Here is a 23,992-nt window from a genome sequence, read left to right on the forward strand (position 1 = left end):
CAAGTCTTACTTGCAGGTCCCCGTATTCCCGGAAGATATCCCGAAAACGGCCATTGTAACGCCGTTCGGATCCTACACCTTCGCTTACTCAACCTTCGGTCTACGCAACGCCGGGGCGACCCTCCAACGACTAATGGATAGCATTCTGGGTGACCTACCTTTCTGCATCTGCTACGTCGACGACATCCTGATATTCTCGAAAACAAAGGAGGAACACCGGTGTACAAGACATTTCATATTTTCACATGGCGACAGGAAAGACTAGTAATTATTAAGAATTTGGTATTTTCAATTGCCCTACTCTTGGTACCATCAAACTGTCTTTCCTGCCGTCCAGTCTTTAAAGATGGATAGTTTGCTAACTCCTCCTCCTTCCATATGCTTTACTCGAGCGAAAACGCCGACGAGGAGGCAGGCAGCCCGGCCGTCCGACAGTGTCAGAGACAGAGACACAGAGACCTCACTCACCTGGAAAGGTTTCCACATTTTGATTTGTCCGACATGCCTTTCTTAGGCTAAAGGCTATTATTGGGATCCCTGGTCTACGTCACCCTCTTGTGAAAATCTGCCAAAATCCATCTGCAACGCCTTTGTGCATGGTTCGACAATGGTGAGTACCAAGAATATATAGGGCTTATTTTTAAGGTTATCATTGCGAACTCTCATTGCCTTGTGTTGCCTATTTCAAGTTTTTCCTGTCTGTCATTTTTAACCTTATGAAGATTAGTAATAGATTTTTGTGGTCAATGTTTTATATATCGTATTCTCTTGTCCTTTCAGGTGATTTAGCTCTCGGACTAGTAACTCTAGCTTATTTATAAATTCACGTTCTTAACACTTGGGTAAGAGAATCGTCAAATACATTGTTTCGAATGGTTATATCTATGACGAATTGTCTCCCATATTACGACCGAGCAAATTTATATTAGGTTTACCGTTCATTTCAGGATGGTGTTCGGTTTCGATGTATCGGCCCTTTTATTTCCTTCCTGATACTAATGTAAACCTCAGTTGCTCAATTGTAAGGTAATTTTAAGTGGGTTATTATTCCGATGGGTATATTCTTCTATATAAATGACCATGACTTTTAGATACTAATCTTCTTGAATATTTCTTTACAGACAGCGAGCGAAGCAGAACGAAGGAAACGCCCTACGATTTACGTGAATTGCCTTGTTCTCCAACCAACTGTTTAACTCCGTTACTACGTTATTTTAAAGGCTTATTTATGTAATAAATATCATATTTAATTACATTTTTCCTTCCAACCTTTATTTACAAACCACAGATTTTTATGGTGTTCTGCTTATGGCGCCCAACGTGGGGCAACACGAAGAAAGGTGCTTAATGATGGTGCAGATGATCCAGTAGAGAATTGACCACGACTGGGGCTCCCAATAGTTTTTCATATTTCTATTTGCAGGAAATTGACATTTTCCTTTCCAGGATATTAATATTTTATTGAAATAAATATAATTTTCCTTTTCAGAAAACTTAACATTTTATTATTTTACATTTGTTATACGTTTGTTATAATGGCTAACTTACAGGTATTGATCGGACAACGAAAAGTCATTCGGAGAAAAGTCACCGAACAATTCAATAGGTCTGACACCTATTCTGCCCTTACACAAGAAGAAAAGTTAGCTATTAAAGGTGTTCTTGTTAATTATAGAAACAAGCTGTCAGAGGTAGATGATCATATCCTCTTGAAGAAATTTCCTGACGTATCTGATGAAGCAGAGTTAGAGCCAGAATTAACAAGTTGCCAGGATTATTTAGATAAAATTGAGTATTGTTTACCATTACTTGAGATTTCCAGGGGTAATAATGGTTCTAATATTCCCGACGTGGCCCGCAGTTTACTGAAACAGCCAACAGCTCCTCTTCCTAAGTTTACAAGTAAAGAAGGAGAAGATTTATTGAAATTTATAGCAGAGTTTGAGGGTACAACTAATGTATTTCAGTATCCTGATAGAGATTTACTTTTATTGCTGAAGCAACAGATAGACGGTCGAGCAAAGACTTTATTATGTTCTCTGGAAGCTGACAAACAGCGTTATGTAGATGCCAAAGAATTATTGATTTCCGCCTTTCTTCTAAGGAGGTTTGTAAAAACAATGCAATTAGGAAAATTACAGAGTTAAGTCTAAGAGAGGGTGATGACCCCTTCACATTTATTTCCATCCTCCGATCAGTATGTGAAGCAGTCAAGACTTTTAACATTGAAGCGGATGAATTTGTCAGATATTTTGCTTGGCACGGCTTAAATGGTCGCTTTCAGCGTCATTTTATAAATATTACAGGAAAAACTCATCCTTCCTTAAATGACATTATTTCACATTTCTTTGCAGCTTGCGAAAGGTACGAAAGTGACGGGAAAGGTGTTGAAAGCTTGAAATGTAAAGCTTCACGTGTCAAAACATTAACACTCCCTCTTCCTAAAGAGAGTACTACCAGCATGGCTGCGGAAGCAGTGACATATGATAAAGACAGGTCTTCGCCTCAGTGTTCCTTGTGTTCTGCGGTTGGAAATACTGATAAATTTCACTTTATCCATAAGTGCCCTAATTTTCTTTCTCCTACAGACAAAGTGCATATTTTAAAATCTAGAAATGGATGTGTAAAATGCGGCCAGTTTAATCATGTTTCCGGTAAGTGTCGTTTTAAATTCAAAAGACGCTGTTCAAATTGTAACAGCTGGCATATGACTTACCTATGTGATAGGAGTCAGTCACCAGACAGAGACTCTAACAATATTAATAACTGCAAATCCAAGGTGGAAACTTCTTCTCAAATAAGCAGCGGTGTTGCCGTCCTTCCTACTTGTCATGGTGATTCCATTTTACCCACCTTTTCATTTAAAGTTGGGGGGACTGTTTACAGAGGACTGAAGGACAGTGGTTCGCAGAGCACGTTTGTCACTAAGAAATTGGCGGAGGAGAATAATCTTAAAATCATTAACTCTAAAGTAAAGCTAACAGTTAATGGGTTTAAGGGTAACAAAGAGTATTTTACTGAAATTGTTGAAGTTCCTGTTACGATCGGAGATAAATCCTTTATAATTTATTGCTTGGTTGTACCAAACATTAATGTAGCATTGAAATTACCTCTGCTTGGTAGATTAGTTGATAAATTTCAGGCACAAGGTGTTAAATTAGCTGATCAATTCCTTAATAAATTTTCTCATGAAATTGATAATGTTCAGCTCATTTTAGGTACAGACTTCGCTTATTGTATTGCAGGTACAGATACAGTTTTTGGAGGAATAAATTCATCGATGTATACCGAGTGTCATGCAGGTATTTTGCTGTCTGGTAGCATTGACTTAATGAATAAGAATATTGACAATTTAGCTGATACGAGAGTGCAAACATCGGTTGTTAGTAACCCATTTGAGTATAGTTCTTCTATTCATATCCAGAGTAGTTCCTTTTTGCTGAACTCTAAAGTTGATATTTTTGCCGATGATGACGTTAATAATAACTTTGAGGTAAACTGTTCATTTTCTGTAATAAATGAAAGAGGTATGCTTATGGAGAAACCACTGCAACAGGCCACTGATCAACTTCTAGAGTCTGAATGTAATTATTATTTAAATTACGATCAGAATTTCTACAATGATGAAAGTATTGAACTTAACAACCAGTTGCAAACTTCTTGCTTTTTTTCAGGACCACATTTAAGTATAAATGAAGTTCCAGAATTGTCAAGTACTAGACCAGCATTTGAGATGCCCACTGAGGTTCAAGCAACTCCTTCCACAGCTCGGGTTATTGAAGTTGCTAACAATCTTATTGATATTAATAATTATTCAAATTTCAGGAAACTTGTATTGATTTTTCGCTATATTTTCTTAGTGGTGCACAAGTGGAAGCTGAAAGCGAAAATTGCTTGCTCACCAGTCGCTAATTACTTTGCCCAGGCTATAAATTACTTGTTAAACAATGAACAAAGAAAGCATTATCCTGAGGTATATTCTTACCTACAGCATGGTCTTAATTCCAGAAAAGACATTCCTCCTATTATAACGCAACTTAATGTATTTTTAGATTCACAGGGTCTTCTGAGAGTTAAGAGTAAATTAAAAAAATGGAATTATGGCTTAAGTGGAAATTACCCTTTATTATTGCACCCAGACAGTCATTTGACCAAACTAATTATTTGGGATGCACACCTCAAATTATTATATTCAGGATGTTATTTTGTATTAACAGAGCTCAGAAAGCATTATTACATCCCTAAACATTTCTCAGTTGTGAAAAAGGCTCTTAAACAGTGTGTTCATTGTCGTAGGTTTAATAATCGTTATATAAGGTTAAATCAGAACTTTTACAGAGACTTCAGAGCAGATCCTCCTACGGTTCCTTTTTCTAACATATTTATGGATTATCTAGGACCCTTCAATACGAAGGATGGAAAAGAGACCCGTAAGGTTTGGTTACTATGTATCACCTGTACTTGGTCTAGGGCAGTTAACCTCAAAATTTGCAGGAGTTTGAATGTTGCAGAATTTTTAAGAGCATTTCAGCTACACTGCTTTGAGTACGGGATTCCTCAACTTTGTATTAGTGATCTTGGGACTCAGTTGGGGGCAGGAGGTAATACCATAACTTCCTTCATTAGTGACCCTCAGACGCAATTATATTTTGAGGAAAATAATGTAAAACCCCTCTCCTTTCAGCAATATTTCAAAGGCTGCAGTGAATTGGGATCATTAGTAGAAGTCTGTGTAAAAATGGTCAAAAGATTAATGTTTGGAGCAATTAAGAATTTTATATTGACGTATGTAGACTTTGAATTTCTTGTCTGTAATATTGTGCATCTCATTAATCGACGACCTATAGCCTTCAAAGAAGCTGTTCGTGCTGAGACTGACAGTGTGCCCGAACCAATAACGCCGGAACAGCTCGTGCGAGGCTATGAATTGACTTCTCTAAACCTTATCCCTAATCTTCAACCTCTTTCAGTTGAAGATCCAGAATTTGACCCTGATAATCAAGCTATTTCTCAGAATTACGTAAAGTTGTGTAAAATTAGGCAGACTTTAATAGAGACCTATCATAATGAATTTCTAGGTACTCTGATTCAGCAAGCAGTTGACAGAAAGGGGCGGTATCGACCCGTTACTCATAAATTACTGAAGGTTGGCGATGTTGTATTAATTAAGGAGGAACATACCAAAAGGAATAATTATCCTCTAGGCATAATTTTGGAAGTTTTTAAAAATGATTTGGGTGAAGTTACCCATGCTGTTATTAAGAAGGGAAAAAAATGCCAAACATCAAGGTTGCATGTAAATAATATTATTCCAATACTAGAAAACACAGGAAGTACCAATTCAGCTACTCCTGATGTTTGTAATTCTGTTACTTCGTCCTTAAGGCCCAAAAGAAAGGCTGCTATATTAAGCCAAGAAAGGACAAGACAGATGCTTTAATCTTTATTCAGTATTTGTATTTTCTTGTATTTAATTTAATTATTTTTACATTTCTTAAATGTATTTTTCTTACAATTGTCCTTGTTACATATGTTTCAGGATGGAATTTTTTCATTTCTGAAAAAATCCCATCTTCGCCCCTGGACTGTACAAGACATTTCATATTTTCACATGGCGACAGGAAAGACTAGTAATTATTAAGAATTTGGTATTTTCAATTGCCCTACTCTTGGTACCATCAAACTGTCTTTCCTGCCGTCCAGTCTTTAAAGATGGATAGTTTGCTAACTCCTCCTCCTTCCATATGCTTTACTCGAGCGAAAACGCCGACGAGGAGGCAGGCAGCCCGGCCGTCCGACAGTGTCAGAGACAGAGACACAGAGACCTCACTCACCTGGAAAGGTTTCCACATTTTGATTTGTCCGACATGCCTTTCTTAGGCTAAAGGCTATTATTGGGATCCCTGGTCTACGTCACCCTCTTGTGAAAATCTGCCAAAATCCATCTGCAACGCCTTTGTGCATGGTTCGACAATGGTGAGTACCAAGAATATATAGGGCTTATTTTTAAGGTTATCATTGCGAACTCTCATTGCCTTGTGTTGCCTATTTCAAGTTTTTCCTGTCTGTCATTTTTAACCTTATGAAGATTAGTAATAGATTTTTGTGGTCAATGTTTTATATATCGTATTCTCTTGTCCTTTCAGGTGATTTAGCTCTCGGACTAGTAATTCTAGCTTATTTATAAATTCACGTTCTTAACACTTGGGTAAGAGAATCGTCAAATACATTGTTTCGAATGGTTATATCTATGACGAATTGTCTCCCATATTACGACCGAGCAAATTTATATTAGGTTTACCGTTCATTTCAGGATGGTGTTCGGTTTCGATGTATCGGCCCTTTTATTTCCTTCCTGATACTAATGTAAACCTCAGTTGCTCAATTGTAAGGTAATTTTAAGTGGGTTATTATTCCGATGGGTATATTCTTCTATATAAATGACCATGACTTTTAGATACTAATCTTCTTGAATATTTCTTTACAGACAGCGAGCGAAGCAGAACGAAGGAAACGCCCTACGATTTACGTGAATTGCCTTGTTCTCCAACCAACTGTTTAACTCCGTTACTACGTTATTTTAAAGGCTTATTTATGTAATAAATATCATATTTAATTACATTTTTCCTTCCAACCTTTATTTACAAACCACAGATTTTTATGGTGTTCTGCTTAACCGGGGACACGTCCACACCATCCTAAAACGCCTACAGGAGAACGGCCTAGTCGTACGCTTCGACAAATGCACGTTCGGTGCGGAGGGAGTGGATTTCCTTGGTCACCGCGTATCCTCGCGCGGGGTAAAACCCATGACAACCAAGGTCGACGTCATCAGGAAGTTCCCAATGCCTACGACCATCTGCCAACTCCAGGAGTTCTTGGGAATGGTCAATTACTACAGGCGCTTTATCCCCAACATCGCACAAACCCTGTCACCCCTCGACGACGTCCTGAAAGGAAAAGCAAAAAAACTCGAGTGGGGTTTGCCCCAGCAACAGGCATTCGCTCGGACGAAGGATGCCCTTGCGAATGCCACCACCCTGGCTCATTTCGACGACAACGCGCCCCTGCGACTATCGACCGACGCCAGCAACGTCGCCTGCGGGGCTGTGCTTGAGGAACTCGTCGATGGTTCTCCTCGACCACTGGCATTCTTCAGCAAGAAATTGAAACCCGCCGAAACAAGATACAGCATCTTTGATAGGGAACTCCTCGCCGTCTACCTCGCCGTCCGCCACTTCAGGCACATCTTGAAGGGTACCCCCTTCACAATCGCGACGGACCATCAACCCCTCGTACACGCATGGTCCTCCTTACAACAACGTCATCTCGCATCAATCCCCGAATTCGGGTGTACCATACGTTACGTCCCAGGAAAGAAAAACCCAGTCGCGGACGCCCTTTCAAGGATTGAAATTGACGCGATCCACCTGGGAATCGACTACGCCAATCTCGCAACCGAACAACGCACCGACCGAGAAGCACAGGATCACCTGACGGCGCCATCCGCGCTCAAGATAAGTGCGATTCCCCTCGGACCAGCAGGAGTAACTATTCTTTGCGACACCAACACGGGCCGCCCACGTCCCTGGGTACCAGCCTCCCGCAGAAGGAAGATATTCGATATCATCCATGGACTTTCGCACCCCTCAGGACGCACCACCGCTCGCCTTCTGTCTGAAAAGTTTGTCTGGACAGGAATAAAAAAGGACGCCCGGGAATGGGCGAAGTCATGCATCAACTGCCAGTCAAGCAAGGTCAGCCGTCACACCGAATCGGGGGTAGGCGATTTTCCCCAGCCAAAATGACGTTTCGGCTATATACACATCGACGTCGTGGGACCATTGCCCCCGTCTGGATCCGCTCGCTAGCTACTTACGATCATCGATTGCTCCACGAGGTGGTTGGAGGCATCGCCGATGACCGAAGCTACGACTCAAGCATGTGCCGAAGCCCTCCTGTCGAGCGGGGTGAGCAGGTTTGGCGTTCCTGACGACATCACGACTGACAGAGGACCCGCTTTCCTCTCAGAAATATGGCTTGCTTTGGCGAACCTGATAGGGACGCCGCTCCACAGCACCACGGCATACAACCCCGCAGCAAACGGCATGGTCGAAAGAACTCACCGCGCCCTCAAGGCGTCCCTGATGGCGAGCTGCACCGACGGGGACTGGAAATCACGACTTCCTTGGGTACTCCTCGGCCTTCGCACCGCCCCTCGCGCAGACGGCGAACCTTCGCCCGCCGAAAAGGTTTACGGGGAAGCGCTCGCAGTTCCTGGCGAATTCTTTCCCTCATCAACCGACGACACGCAGCTGGATCACCTAAGGGACATCGCCAGGAAGTTCAGGCCGTGTCTCAAAACTTACCAGGACAGAACCAAGCACTTCAAGCCAAAAAGCCTGGATGACTGCAGGTACGTTTTCGTCCGTGTCGACGCTCATCGACAACCACTGACTAGACCTTATCGTGGTCCCTACCGGGTAATTAAAAAGACAACGAAAGCCTTCCTTCTCGACGTCCATGGCCAAGAGGACTGGGTCTCAATAGACCGCGTGAAACCAGCGTTCTCGAAGGAAGCGACACCGCCTTAGCTGGACCTGGCAGACCCAGAGTTCCGCCTTAAAACAAGCCGCCCAACGAAAGAAAAATCATCAAACGACGACAAGAGGAAGAGATCCTTACACCGACTGCCAGCGTGCCCCCCCGTTCAAAAACAAGAGGAACCCTCCGACGCCCGAAAAGATACGAAGATTGATCATCAGCCCTCTACGCCGCCCGATGTCTTGGGGGGGGGAGTACTTGCAAGGACACCGATCCCTTCGTCGTCCAGAAAATCGACAAACTACTTATTTATTTAAATTCTCTCTTTGCCACACTGTGGTTTCCTATGTATATATATTCCGCTTTACCAGAGCTACATTTTGATATATGTATCGTTTCATAACATGTTTCTGTTAACCCATAATTCATATATTTGTAAGTGTAAGAAAACACATATATTTTGGCGGGCACTTCAATCTGATTTGGCGCCAACGTCATCCTACCTTTCCGTCCGCACCTTGTCATATACTTCCGTGCACATTTGAATAAAGTATCAGTTGATCCTGGTGACGCTTGTCTCACTGTCCTTACATCATCAATAGAAGCAGAATCTGTATTTCTTTCTGTCAACATTTTATATCTTGAACTACTATATGCCATATGTCCCTTGCTTTATAAAAGTTTAGAAAGTCAACTCATCCTACTTGGTAATAACTTTATATGTTTATCCATTAGTTTTAGTGTGCTGTGAGCATTCGGTGGATTTTTTAGTAATGCTGTAAATATCTACAATATGATTAATCTTAAATAGTTTTATTTTCTGTTTACTGCCTATCATTTTCATATTGCCGTAAATGCTTTGCTTATTATATAGTAAAGTTTATTGCTACATTTTGCATAATCTACATCATGTACAATAGTTGAACATACATTAAACCTTCTACTTGGTATACTTCTGTGAGTGATATACCAGAGAAATTTTACCTCTGAGGTATCAACGGAGTTTTAACCTCGGAGCAAATATCCTTTAGAGATATCATGTATAAATCAGGGACGTGTTAATAACAAGCCATAGTCATCCTTCCCCAAATAGAGTTGACCTTGTCTCGAAGGATAAGGTAAGGGTAGGATACTTGGGCAAGAAAGCCGTTACAACTCCTGATCTCAATGTGCTACAATTAACATGTTTCCTGTTGATCCATTCCCCTTCGCAGTCGCCATATTTGACGGTCGCTTGGAGAGTCTCTGCCTTTTTTTCTTGGCTTTTTTTATCAATTTTTGATTATGGATGCTTCAGCTCCTTCCTCATCGACTAAGTTAAATACCACTTTTTTCACTTCTTGGAGAATATCACGTGTCCTGCCAGTGTTTTATTTGATTTGCACGATTTTATTTTTTCGAGGCCGGCATGCAGTCAGTGCTATTACATCATGTTACAAAATCGCTCAAAAACACTTAGTTATTTTGTCATATTACTGGAAGAATATGTTTTACATTATTCTTTTAAGGTGTGGTATGTTTATGGTATTTCCACATCATTCCTTGGTGTTTCTTGGGTAGTTTTATCAGAATTGACTTGCGGTATCATATGCTAGCTAGCTGACAGGCCTGGTAAAGTTTCACTCATGCACCATCCCCTTCTTTCACCTAACATCACTGGTTGGGTGAGGCTGTTTATCCTCCCATGCTGTCGATTCGTCACAGTGGGGAGCTGCGAACTTGAAGGTCCTTCTGGGAGTTGGCTAATTTGTAAGTTGCACTAATGAGGCTGTTTTAATTTTCCACTTAGCCTATACGTTTAGCAAGGTAGCACAGGTCTTGGGATGCTGTTCCCTGTGTCTACCTACTTTTACCCATTGGAATTTTTTACCCATTGTTCTGATGCTAACTAGTAGACCCCCTTGTGTCACCTTAACCATTAGTATGCCTGGTTATAAGGACTTGTCCTCTGTACCCTATCATGGCAGACCCCCTGGAACACTATTGCTGTTCTAATGTCGCTGTTCGACCTTCCTGTTTTGCCGCCTCGCCATTTTCCTTTCTTACCTTATCCTTGTGCCAGTTAGTATGCCTACTTGTAGGCTATCTTTCCTGTCCCTAGGTAGGTGATATTTTCTCCTCCCCTTGTAAAAATCTCTCTGCCGCCTTAGAGACCAACCTTGGGTGTTATCTCTGCCCCTTTCCCTTCCTAGTTATATCATAACCTGACCTTACGGGGAACTATGTTCCTCTTGTCTAGTCATCTTACTCTAGCTTTTGAGCTTTCCCTCACCCGTTAGGTAAGCTAGGCTTGCCTGCACAGTTCTCCCTATGGCCTAACCCTATCTAGATGTAGAGTTGGTACCCCTTGTGGTCATCTTTTGCTGCCTTGCCAGTGCCTGTTCTATGTCTGCAGCCTCACTTCCTGTGATAGATCCCTCTTGCTATGAAGTCTTGACTCCCTTGCCTGGTTAGCCTATCTAGACAGAGGTGTTGCCTTCTGTCTCTGCTTCCTGCATTGTCAGCTTGAGTTCTTCTAGCACTGGCTGTGTGTTGGCTATAGGTCATTCCATCTGCTGCCTCAGCTGCAGCCTCATCCCGCATCTGAGGAAAATTATCCCCTGGAGTTGGTCAATTGGATCCTGCCTGGTCGTTAGGACATCCTTTGAAATTCTAATTCTTAGCACCGTGGCTGTCTTGCACAGCTCTCATTATCTTACGGGCTACACCCCCCCCCCCCCTTTTCAAAAATTAATGATAGTGATCAGGTCTTGACAGGTTAATTTACTAGCTGCCTTTCATTCCTGTACTTCCTCTGAATGTGGACCCTTCCCTATGTGATTGTTCACTCTCCCCCTTTTGACTTTACAATGCATCTACAGCCTTGTGTTGACATACCTGGGATATTGGTAGGACAGTCTTTTATTGGCTACTAGAAATAGTTGTCGCCTTAATGCAGCTGCTGCTGCCTTGGGGGCAGTTTTTGCTGGTCTAAACAGTATGATGAGTGAGCTTGCCATCTTAGGTTGTTCCGATAGACCTACTCTAGAGATTCTAGTGTTCCTTCAATGTGAACCTTTCCTCCACATTCCTACCACATTGTTATTATATTTTGTTTCATAAATCTCTATACATTTCTGAGCTGTTTGGCATATGTTCTGATTATGTTCAGTCTTTAGCCATTTTTTCGGCAGTAGGTTCATTTAAATTAGGATGGGTTCTCTGAAACTAATTTTTGGAAAATATAATTTTTAATGATATGTCTCTTCTTTACAGGTTGCAGATGACATGGAGTGTTCAATTGTCACCTGTACCAGACGGGTCAGGTCGCCCTGTGGCCACAAGACCTAACGAAAACATGCTGATTGTCGTGTTTCCAAGGGGTCTTTCCAAGGGATCTCTTGCAATCTGTGAACCTACGAAATGCCAGATTTGCACGGATCTCCTTCACTCCGGCTTCTATGACACCGACGTCTCCTTGGACGTTCGAGATCAAGGTCGGAGGATGCTCCGACACTGGGTAAGAGGCTTCCAGAAGAGCTCTCAACAAGATGAGTCTTATCTTCCTTCTCTGGAACTGAAGAAACTTCTCTTTACAAAGGGTGAGGTCTCCTCTGTGTTTGGTATCAGTTACCAACCGTTCAACTCCCAACAGTATCCGCAGATCATGCTGATAAGGAAGTTGGAGACGCTCTGCAAGTTATGAGTCTGGACACTGACAACATGTCGACTACTTCTTGAGTGTCATCAGAGAGGGAGAGGATCTTGCTGACCACGGAAGCCTCAGAAGATTCGTTGGATGTACATCATGTGAGTACAGTTCCCAGTGCCTCTTTACTTTCCCCCCATCACTGCGGCTCAAGCCCCAGCTTTCACCTCCACGCCAGTTCAGACTTTAGATAAACCTTCATTTCCTAGTAACTTGGAACTAATGGCGTTCATGAAAACTTGTATGGAGAACCTAACCGCCAAATATGAACGCTGTTAAGCGTACCTAACAGCGAGGATAGTATCTTTAAGAAAAAGGCACCTTTTTCTAAGGCTTCCCAAGCTTCGAGCTTATGGCCTTAACCGAAGGGTTCCTCCATATCGGGGATAGTTTGGGTTCCTAGCCAGTTTCGGACTTGGAATTCTTTCTATCAATCGATATTTTCCCTTACATCCACATAAGGCTTAAATCGGAAGCGTCCATTAGTGTTGATACGATCCCTAAGGAAACAATTCTTCTGGACCAGAGCAAGACTCAATCCCTTTTGGTTAGGGAGTTAAAGATTGCTGAATTCACCAATACCAAACTTCCTGGCTTTAGCAGGAAACAGGCCACCTTTGTGGCACCGAAGGATATTGTCTCCCCTTTTGGCTCTAAAAGCTTAGAGGCCATGATGAAAGCAATATTGGAGAGCAGGCCATTCCAGTACTTATGATTCGAACAACTAGAAGGACTTCCAAAATATCTTTACTGTTGGAAAACTAGATAAAGACATCGGAAGGCAAACAGTTTAACGAGAAACTGCCTAGGATTCCTGAATCTCTATTAAATGGAGAGTCGGAAGGTAAAGAGAGACTTTCTGGCTCTTTAGTCTTCCAATCTTATCTAGAGATGCTTATTGCAAACTATTTCATATCTGATCTCTTCCCACTTTTGGTGAACACTCAAATAATCGTGTTTGATAGGGATATCCATGCTTTCTTCCTAGCCAGGAAAGCATGTAGGTACACATCCTAGCCACTGCTACAATCAGACATGAACCTAGAAAACTGATCGACTCCAATATCTGGGGGAAGGATCTCTTCCCAGAAAAAATTAGTGAAAGAAGTCATGGACTAAGCAGCTCAGAAGAATAAGAGCCTTATAGACAAGTGGGTTATGTCCTCTAAACCTAAATTTATCCCCAATGAAGGACCTCAACCCAAGGACAAGAAGCTCAGAAGTCCCTTTAAGTTTAGGAAATCCTTTCTCGTCGCAACAGCCTCAGTTGCCGCCATTCCTCAGACTGTGTACATGGTTCCCCAGCAGTATGTTTCAGTTTCCACCCTTCAACCTGGTGTATGAGAGAGCTACCACAACATTCTACCCTGCCAAAGCTCATAAGAAGGGCTCCGGTAACAGGGAAAGGTCTAGGAGAGGCAGTCAAACTAGAGGCCGAGGAAGTAGAGGAAAGACGACTAAAGATGCACGTTCTTCACAACAGCAATGAGGAGCTTCCGGTAGGGGGACGAATTTACCTGTTCAGGGATCAATGGGAGTTTGATCCCTGTGCTCACAGCAGTCTCAAAAGGGCTAGGCTTCGAGAGGTTCTTTCAACTCGCAACCCCCTTTTTATAGTATTATGTTCAGGACCTCCGGAAGAGAGTCATACGTTGCACAAAATCCATAAACTTTCAAGGATGGCTATTCTGCATGCCCAAGAAAGATTCTAATACTCTTTAAACTATTCTGGACTTGTTGCCACTAAACAAATTCATTCTGAAAAACAATTTCCAGATGCTGATTATCTCGTGAACATGGACCCCACTACACCACCTCCATAGAACTTACAGTCGCCTACTGGCCTCTTCCGATAGGTCATAGCTTCTCCCCTTATCTTGGTTTCAAACTGGCAAGATAGGCCTACGCATTGAATGCTATGCCCTTCGGGCTCAGTATAACTCCAACGATTTTCACGAAGCTAATCGAGGCTGTTGTCCAATAACTTCAGAACAGAGGCCTTCATTTGATTTTGTACCTCGACGACTGGTTAGTCTCGGCTACAACGAAGTCGGAATGTCTTCGAACAGCCCAAAAGGCCATGAACTTCCTACAAACTCTGGTCTTCCGAATCATGCTCAAGAAGTCCAGGTTATCTTTAGCTTGGAAATTGCAGTGGCTATGAATTCCCTGGAATTTACAGTCACATCTGCTCTCTCTACGACAAGGCAAGAGAAAGGAAATCGGAAACTACGTCAGGTGACTACTTTGTTCAGAAGTACTCACCAGACGGCAACAGGAAAGGGTCTTAGGGTCGTTACAGTTCGCTACTCTGACAGACCCAACCCTGAAAGCAAGACTCAAAGATGCCAACAGAGTCTGAAGAAGAAAGGCATCCAATCTTCAGAGAGATCTTCGCCACAAAACTCCAGTCTTACTGCGGAAGCAGCTCAAGCCGTGGTCCACTGCCAAGAGGGTATCGAACTACATCCCTCTAGAGTACCTTCCTCCTTCTGTGACTATTCACATGGACGCCTCGGAACAATGATTTTGGGGGGGACACTCGTCTTCCGAGAAATTGCAGGGTCAACGTTTGATTGCGTTTCAGAAGTTTCACATCAATGTTTTGGAAGCTCTGGCATTGTTTCCGACTCTGAAGAGACTATACCCAAAGATGAAATCACACATCAAATTGGTCATTGACAACAATACAATAGTACACTGTGTCAACAGACAGGGCTCCAAATCTCCTTAGATCAGTCATGTAATCCTAGCCATTCTCTCTTTAGCGCAAAGGAGGAAATTTCCTCTTTCATCATTTCACATCGAAGGGGTTAGCAATGTGACGGTGGACGCCCTGTCGAGATCCAAGCCTCAGGAAACAGAATGGTCTCTGGACACAAAGTTATTCTGTTTTATTCTAGAGCAAGTCCCAGAACTGCAAATCAATCTCATTGCAACGAGCTTTAACGAGATGCTTCCTCGGTATGTAGCACCAAACTTAGATCCGGAAGCGACAAGAATGGATGCGATTTCTCACATTGATACCTCTAAGGTAAACTTTCTCTGGTATATCACTCGCAGAAATATCCTAAGTAGAAGCTACCAATGAGGAACTTCCATCAGGACGACATGGCTATCTCACACAAAAAGTAGATTTTTCCTGTGTCAAAATCTGTTTTTTATAACTGTCATCCCCTTAAGTCTGCTCATTATTCACTCTAAACTATTTAAGTTGTATTTTTGAAAGAACTCTGAGTTAGTGTATTTCAGATAATTGACTTGTAAAACTACAAACCTAATGGTGCCACAAGACCTGCTCTTAAATGTTGTTTGCCACCGAGAGACTTAGGAAGTGAAACAATTGACACTCGGTCATTTTCTTCATGAAAGCATAACTAAGATGTGACTCTTTTCTTTCCGATGTTTTACAATCTGAAGACGAAAGCCATATATACATATTCATGCGCATGCGCTGTGGTGACCCTGATCATGTCAAGGTTGTCGAGATATAAGGGAGATGTGTATTCATTGAGACTCTTATTGGGATTCAACCATAAAACAAAAGTTGAATATAATATTCGTCTTAAAGAGTAAATGGATACATAGGGCAGTTTCATGCTCTCTCTCTCTCTCTCTCTCTCTCTCTCTCTCTCTCTCTCTCTCTCTCTCTCTCTCTCTCTCTCTCTCTCTCTCTCTCTCATGTATAAGCACCCCAAACTTTGAGAAGTGTAACTTACAGTTCTTACTCTCCTTAGACGAGATCTACAAGCTACCCTTTGTTATTGGAATCTTCTTCTTAATATTTTGTCCAGGGTCATTATTTTTATCTTAGTTTATTTGCTGTAGAGTGAATTTTATTATTCATTGGATATGTACAAAACTATGAATGATTACCCATATGTTTAATAGTTTAAAAATGATAGTAAAAAGACATACAGACATAAGCAGGGCTTTAGTTTGGGGTTGTCATTAGAAGTTTATTTTCATTGTGGGTAGTTTATGTGATGAAAATCTCTACAATGAAAGCAGACGTCTTTTGTTTTTCTATGGTAGTGAAAGATAAATATCAATGTAAAATTCCTCATAAAATTGGATTCCGGCACCTTTATGGGGCAATAAAGACAATGAGGACCATGAGGTTGGTTAGCCCCATGTTCAGGGGAAACCAAATCTGTTTTGTTACTTGGTTGTTAAGGAAACTTTAACACATATGGGACATGGTATATCGTCTCTTGAGTTTCATAACAGCAAGGCATTGTTAATGTCAATGCAGACATCTGCTTCACTTGTTATCATTTCTCAAAGACCAGACAATATAAAATATGTTGACAACATCGTCCTGAGGAAGCAACTTGCAATGGCCATCACATCCATCCATCCTGATCAAGTTTTCTCTCATCTCATTTCTCTTCAGTTTGCCGACTCATTCTTCCTCTCTATAAGAAAACAAAAAGCTTTTAGAATTAAGCTTAAACAGATATGTACCACCAAACGTACACAAATATATCTGTACATTCTTTGCACTTCAGAGAGATGTATTGTTTTTCATGTATAAGATATAACTGAGTCCTTTCATGGAATTTTGTTTTTCCCAATTTCCACCGACAATAAATCAACCATGGAACTAAAAAGACGAGGTTTTGAGGAACTCCGAAGGATAAAAACAGTTAAGGAATATAAATAATCAGGAGAATGGTACTAGGATAAAGGAAACCAAAGTCTCATCATAAGCAAAAGGGAAGCAGTAATAGAATAGGCTACATGGTACAGGAAGTTAGGAAGTATGGAGACAGTAACAGAGTAGGAGATTTGGCATTGTTAGTGAGAATAAAGATCTATGAGACAGTAGTAGCCCCTGTCGGGAGTCTCGAACTGATCATTCGGAACCCCGCCATTTAACTCCACGAACGTTGCGTTAGATTGGGGTAAGATTGGGAGATCTCGCGGGCGTTGCTACGAATGAGTGTTGTCCAATAAGTGACGGTATTGTGGCGTAAAATTCAACCACCTGGTGGGGAAGGAGCGGGTGTCAGAGAGACAAAGTATTTATTATTTACGAATTACAAAAATGATATTATACCATTTTACCACGATAAAAATATCGATGTATATGTTTAGAGCCAAGGACTCTCTAGTTTGTTGGATTATGGAAAATTATGGCCTTCAGTCGAAGTATTAAGTTTACCCTTTGATCTGAAGTAAGGCTTTGATAGTTTCTCCGTCTTGTGGTCGATAAAGAAGCTTTATCAAACCCCTTATTGAATAAATAGCGTAAGAGTTCCCTCGCATCTCACAAGGACACTTTAGTTAGCGCGGGAGATCGTAGTTTTTCTCGGAGCTGTCCAGTACGACGCTCGTTCATTCCTGCCTAGAACCCAACCCAGTAAGTTTTACTGTTGTTAAGTCTCTGTCTCCAGCTCCTTGCTACTGTGATACCAGGTCGGCTCCTTTTGTGAGTTTTATATGTAACTTTATATCGATCTGTGAAATTGTCATCCCTGTGACTGGGGATTGGTTTTATGCAGCAGAATATGCCTGTGAACCTTGGTAGGTGATTTACCAAGGAATAATTGCTGTAATTATGAAAATTTAGTCTTTTTTAGTCCAACGTGGACTCTGTGTTTCATTAGCACATGTTGCAGGCCCCCTAAGGGTGACAGTTCTATTTTTCAATTGGCTTAAAGTGTTATTGTGTGTTATTTCTCTATCAAATGGTTATTTTTGTAATAAATTTGAAAATTGTGATCATATTTTATTGAATCCTGAATAGTTTTTAAAAGCAGACCTCTTCAAGGTCTTGTCATCGGCCCATTCCATCGGGCCTAGAATCATTAATCTCAATAAGTCGGAGAAAATTCACGACATTTGGTCCTTCGAACCGGATGACAAGTGCTTTCCAGAGCTTGAAAGGAAATTCAATGAGGTATGATCTTCAGGGTAACCCTAATAGGAGAGAGAGGGAGAGACTGAACAAAGCACTCAGTGTCCCGATGTGCGACCGACCGCGTGTGCCTCTAGATTTTTGTGACCCCATCTTCGTAACGTAAACCTAATTCTTTTCCCTCCTAGTTTGCCAAACCCCCACCGAAATAGAGTAAAGTCAGTCAAAATGGCGGTGGCCACGATTGTACACATCGAGGCATCGATGAACCTCATAGTAGACTTACTGGTTGAAACGCAATGTGCGTTAGTTGAGACCTACTCTGAATCCGTGTACCAGAATCTGGTCACTCAATTGCAAGAGAAGGAAAGACAGCTAAGAGAGCTGTACAAAAAACAATCTGTTACACTAGAAGCTGGTTTAGAAGCCCGAATCAGGCACACGTTAGGAGAAGCTATGCGAGCTTCTACCCTTCTCTGTAATCGAATTGATAGAGTGAAAGTCACTCCGACGGGGAATGATTCCCTCCCCAGATTGAAACCGTTGCCTTTCCCAATGTTTGAAGGGGAAGTGCAAGTATATGCTTCATATCGAGAGCTCTTTACGGTACATGTGGATCGAAGAGCAGATTTGGATGATGTATCTAAATTCACACATCTGTTGGGGACTTTAGGCAGGGATCCGCTTGGGATCGTAAAATCCCTAAGTGTAACCGCCGTGAACTATAGGATAGCGTTGGATCTCTTAGACAAACAATATGGTAATGTCCATCAGACACTCGAAATTCTGCACAGAAAGTTGGCTAATATCTTTGTACCCTCACTAGATCCTGTAGAGCTGAAAAGGTTCCGTTATGAATTAACAATTACAATTGAGCAGATCAAGAGGCTAAGTAGTAATGACATAGGCCATGGTATGGTCATGAGCTTCATTAATCAAAAGTTATCAGAAGGGAAGCTCTACAGGAAAGTAGTTGAGCATCTGAGAAAGTGTGACTATACGCTAGATGAATTCTTCGACGCGATCGATTTCATTATTAGAATGCTCGAGGACGATACCTTGCAACGAGGAGATAAACTTGAACCTGACAAGAGAGTAGACGTCAGAGTAAGAGCGAAGTCGAAACCCGTTCAGAATAATTCTTGTACCTTTTGTAACGAACGGCACCCGCCTCACGGATGCCGCCAAGTAACTGACGTGAGAGTCAGACGTCACATTTTGCTAAAGAAGGGCCTGTGTTTCAATTGCACCAAGTCTGGTCATCGAAGTGATAAGTGTCCTGTCCCTAACTCTTGTAAGAATTGTAATGGTAACCACCACACAGCCATATGTGATAATTATAATGTGGGAAAACGACCGCAATCAGTTCCAAGTAATAGTAGTAGTCAGTCTACAACGTCCCGCCCTGTAGTAAATGCGATGCCTCGACAGCACGAAACTGCCCCTCGTCCATCTAAAGATAAAGTGGAATCCAAACAGTGCAAAAGTGCAAAGATCGCACAGATGTCCGACGTGGACCTCCCATGTACAATCTTGCCAACGGCTATGGTCAAAATCAATCAAAAGCAAGGTAGCAAGCGAGTCCACTTATTTTCGATACAGTAAGCCAAAAGAGCTTCATATCCGCGAAAACCGCAAGACAATTAGGCCTACCGGTGGTAGGAAGGGTAGCATTGAACATAGCTTCGTTTGGCTCCGCAGAAATAAGCGGACAATATGATGTCGTAAGCTGCAGGGTAGATATGGGAAAAAGAATAGTACGAATGAAGCTGGTGGCACACGAGAACGTTGACGTCCCAATACATAACGCTGGTTATGTACAAGTTAGACAGCTTCTGTTGAGTAAGGGAGTCACGTTGGCCGATCCAGAGAATAAATCCGATGAGTTGAAAAATGTCCACATTTTAGGAGGGGCCGATTATTTTAGCTACTTCATCATAGGCATCGAGAAGGTTGATGGGATAATTCTTTTTCTGACCCATAAGGGTATGTCGCCATATGGGAAAGTGCCGTAGTGGCTATTGGAAGGAAAGAAGATCGAACATGTGAAAACGCTCAGAGTCTGTAGAATTGTGAGTGAACCAAACTAGTTTGACGTAGATGAGTGGTGGCGTTTGGACCATGTTGGTATCGCCATATCGGAGCAATATACTGTTCGAGAAGCGGAAGCCATGCGAAAGGTGACGCAAAGTGTCTTAAAGAAGACTGAGGGATATCAGGTTAGCCTATCATTTGGGTCGGATGCTAGGCCAGATACGAACTATCGAGACGCTGTAGTGCAGTTAGAATCGTTGCAAACTAAGTTCAGGAAGGACGGGGAATATTTTGATCAGTATCAGAGAGTGATAGATAAGTACCTATAAGCAGGCTTTATATCAGAAGTAAAGGAACCCAAGATTGAAGGGTATTATATGCCACATTTTGGAATTAAGAAAGATAGCCGCACAACCCCCTCAGAATCGTGTTTAATGCCTCGGCAAAATCTAAGGGTCATAAATCACTGAATGAATGCCTCTTACCTGGCCCCAATCTAGTAGAATTAGCATATCATTTGCTTATAAGGTTCAGGTTGAACGAATATGCCATGTTAGCCGACATCAGCAAGGCCTTCCACCGTGTCTTGTTAGATCCTCGTGATGCCAAATACACACGATTTCTGTGGCGCAAGGTAGCAGGTCGAGCGCTCACCTTCACCTTTAGAGTCGTGGTGTTCGGCATCACGGCGAGTCCGTTTTTGTTGCAACAACTTTTAAATTGTTATTTTGAAAGGGAAGGAAGGCCAGATTTGGCGAAGTCCTTTTACGTAGATAATTATCTTAGTACTTTCGAGGATGTAGAGAGCATGAGGCTGGAGCATGAATCTGTCAATAAGATCTTAAAAGGGGCTGGTATGCCTTTAGAAGGGTTGGGCATCCAATAACTTAGCCTTCGATAGCGAGAAGCAGTGGAGTGAGCCGGTGAATGTGAACGTACTTGGGCTGCGATGGACCCGAGACATCCACCAATTGTGTGTGAAAGAAAGTAAGAGAATCAGTGATTTGGGGGAGGGATGGGTACCTACGAAGCATAGGGTACTTTCCATGTTAGTCTCCATTTATGATCCTCTAGGCTTGATAAGCCTATTATTTGTTCGAGGAAAGCTTTTCCTCCAACAACTATGGGAGGATCACGTAGGTTGGGATGACGTGTTAAAGAGAGAGAAAGCTAGAGAAGCGAGTGAGTTGTTGTACGAATTGAAAGCGGTGAGAAATATCACATTTCCAAGAGCGGTAAGCAAGAAAGGTTTAGAGCTCCCTGTATTCACCGATGCCAGCAGTAAGGCATACGGCGCAGTAGCATATACTAGGGACAATTGCAATCAGGTAAGCCTACTCACTAGTAAAATGAGGATCACTCCAAGGGGGATAAACAAGTTGACAAGTCCCAAGCTAGAACTATTAGCATTTTTGTTAGGCTGCAGATTAGCTAGGACACTCAAAGAGCTGATAGAGCCACGAGAGATAGTCATGTGGACCGACAGTAAGGTCACGTTGGCTTGGGTAGCATCTCCCAATGCCAAAGATAACAAAAACGTGTTCATATCTAACAGAGTGGCGGAGATTGTTTTTCTTCATCAGGTTTGCCGTTTCAGTCTAAGCCCTGTCCCAAGCAAACAGAATCCTGCTGATGTCCAGTCCAAAGGAGCAACGACGCAACAACTGCTAAATAACCCTCTTTGGCAGAACGGTCCAGAGTTCCTAAGGACCACGGGAGAGCCTGTTCCTTACAAGGAGGGTGATCCAACCAATGAAAGAACTGTAGTGGCGGTGGTACAAGAAATGAGGGAGGATATAAGACCTGTTCCACTAGGAGAGATATGGGAAATTCTACAGAGGAAAGTAGAGTTCCGATTCTTATTGAGAGTTGCTGGGATAATCCAAAAATTTACCAGATTAAATCGGCATTCGTTCAGTATTGTTGTCCAATTAGAGCAAAAACATTATTTGCCTACAGTCTATGCTTACTTGGAGGGTGGAGTCAGACCCCCTCGTGAAGTTACTAATTTTGTCAGACAATTAAATATTGTGTTAGATGATAAGTTAGATTGCATTAGGGGATGAGTGTCCCAATTAGAGGAAATGAAACATTTAATTCTTTTGCTAGCCAAAGGGCACTTAGTTAGGGCTTATCTAATATATTTGCATAGTTTGCATTTACATTGTGGTGTGAATACACTAATCGGTATCTTCTGACAGAAATGCTGGTCGCCAGGCCTACGTTCCATTGCGAGGCGGACTGTACGGCAGTGTCCAGAATGCGTGCTAGCCTTCCAGCCCCTGTTGAGACAGTCACCACCACACCCCACTACCGAAGGAAAGGATCAACCTAACGAAGCCCTTTACAGCAGTCGGAGTGGACCACACAGCACCCATACATACTAAAATGCAGCCAGGCTACATACTGATCGTGACTTGCATGGCCAGAAGGGCTGTGTACCTCGATTTCTGCCCCTCCCTGGAAGCGGAGGAATTTGTATTAGCCTTACGTCGCTTTTGTGCTACCCACGGTGCTCCGTCTTTCATCACATCTGATAATCATCAAACGTTCAAGACTGCCAGCAACCTCCTTCAGGGACTTTATGAAGAGGATGAAGTCCAGCAGTTCCTGAGGAAAACTGGAATTGAATGGCGTTTTCAGACGTCCTGTGCATCTTGGAAAGGTGGGTTCTTTGTGCGCCTAATCGGAGTGACAAAACGAGCCCTCCAGATAGCCCTCGGGAAGAAGTACCTGCCGGTCGCCTACGTACTAACCCTAGTGAAGGAGGCCAAGGCGGTGGTTAATAACAGGCCTCTAATGTACAGCGGCGACAAGTGCGAGGATGAAGTCCTCACCCCCTCCCATTTAGTGAGAGGAAGCCCAATCAACCTCATGGCATCGATCTTGCCAGACGACAACGTCAATGCAACCTTCACCTCCCGGAGGCTCCGTGATCATTATTCGAAGTTGACAGACTCTTTGAGGGCCTTCCAAGAGAGGTGGAGAAAAGAGTATTTGAGTGCTCTGAGAGCCAGACACGACTGTCGATCTGGGGAACCTTCCAAGCTGCACCCTAGAGAGGTCGTGCTGGTCAAGCAAAAAAATAAAAAAAGGGCTACGTGGCCCCTTGGACGTGTCGTGGAGACATACCCTGACGATGACGGAGTTGTGCGTTCAGCCAAGGTGTTTTTCGAGGGTGTTGAGTCACTGCGAGCTGTCTGCCACCTGGTTCCCCTGGAGATTGCCACCTCTGATGACGATGATGGTGTTGGAGAAGACGATGGCAACATTGAAATCAAGGGTGCGTACAGTTTGAGAGCAGGACTGCCAGGGATCGTTGAGACTTCTGGGGACAACCAGGAGATGGTTCAGGCTAAGACATCTGGACAACCAGCGACAGAGGTCTTAAGTAGTGGCGCCAATAGTGATAACAATACGGTAAGTGAGATGAGTGAAAATGACAGAGACAACGTGCGCACAAGGACGTTCTGCACGCCCATTGAGAAAGGCTGCTGCGAAGCAGTGAGACTTGATGGAATGATTACTCCAAAATGAGGACATCTAAAGGGAAATGGGAGAGTCCCTTCTGGTAAGTAGGGAGGGTGGAAAGAAGTAAGTGTAGGTGAGTTTGAATCCATAGAGGTTGGAAGTGCGTCGGGTGTGGAGTGCGGGGACGGGAGGGTCTCTCTCGTACATACAAATCGAGCGTTGTACAGAACCAGGACCTCCCCCCCCCCCCTCTTGTTTCCCCTAGCGTAATTGCCAAGGTGTGGCAGTGTTGGAAGGGTGATTCCATTGATTGATTAAGGGCAGATTGCCGTATGATTTGATGTATGTATAAGTTTTTTCAATTTATGATTGTACATGTATACAATGCTTAT

The 23,992-nt window shown here is 42.6% G+C and overlaps 2 protein-coding genes and 1 long non-coding RNA gene across 7 annotated transcripts; all 3 read left to right on the top strand.

Moving 5' to 3' along the window:
- Positions 1 to 230: 230 nt before the first annotated feature.
- On the top strand, positions 231 to 1,940 carry LOC137619207 (uncharacterized). Its single transcript, XR_011039852.1, has 3 exons — positions 231 to 610; positions 781 to 842; positions 948 to 1,940. It is a non-coding gene; the product is annotated as an uncharacterized lncRNA (long non-coding RNA).
- An 82-nt stretch (positions 1,941 to 2,022) lies between these two features.
- LOC137618644 (uncharacterized) lies at positions 2,023 to 6,668 on the top strand. Of its 5 annotated transcripts, XM_068348770.1 has the most exons (3): positions 2,023 to 5,976; positions 6,314 to 6,392; positions 6,488 to 6,668. In XM_068348770.1, the coding sequence occupies exon 1, from the start codon at positions 2,462 to 2,464 to the stop codon at positions 5,438 to 5,440; it is 2,979 nt and encodes a 992-aa protein (XP_068204871.1). In that variant the 5' UTR covers positions 2,023 to 2,461; the 3' UTR covers positions 5,441 to 5,976; positions 6,314 to 6,392; positions 6,488 to 6,668. The 5 variants fall into 5 exon arrangements, 4 of the variants coding, with proteins under 4 accessions (XP_068204871.1, XP_068204870.1, XP_068204872.1 ...); XM_068348769.1 differs by having other exon boundaries at positions 6,314 to 6,668; XM_068348771.1 differs by lacking the exon at positions 6,314 to 6,392.
- A 15,849-nt stretch (positions 6,669 to 22,517) lies between these two features.
- On the top strand, positions 22,518 to 23,666 carry LOC137618904 (uncharacterized). Its single transcript, XM_068349105.1, has one exon. The coding sequence runs from the start codon at positions 22,518 to 22,520 to the stop codon at positions 23,664 to 23,666; it is 1,149 nt and encodes a 382-aa protein (XP_068205206.1).
- The last annotated feature ends 326 nt before the right edge of the window (positions 23,667 to 23,992 follow it).

This window comes from Palaemon carinicauda, chromosome 25 (assembly GCF_036898095.1).
Source record: "Palaemon carinicauda isolate YSFRI2023 chromosome 25, ASM3689809v2, whole genome shotgun sequence".
Lineage (NCBI taxonomy): Eukaryota > Metazoa > Arthropoda > Malacostraca > Decapoda > Palaemonidae > Palaemon > Palaemon carinicauda.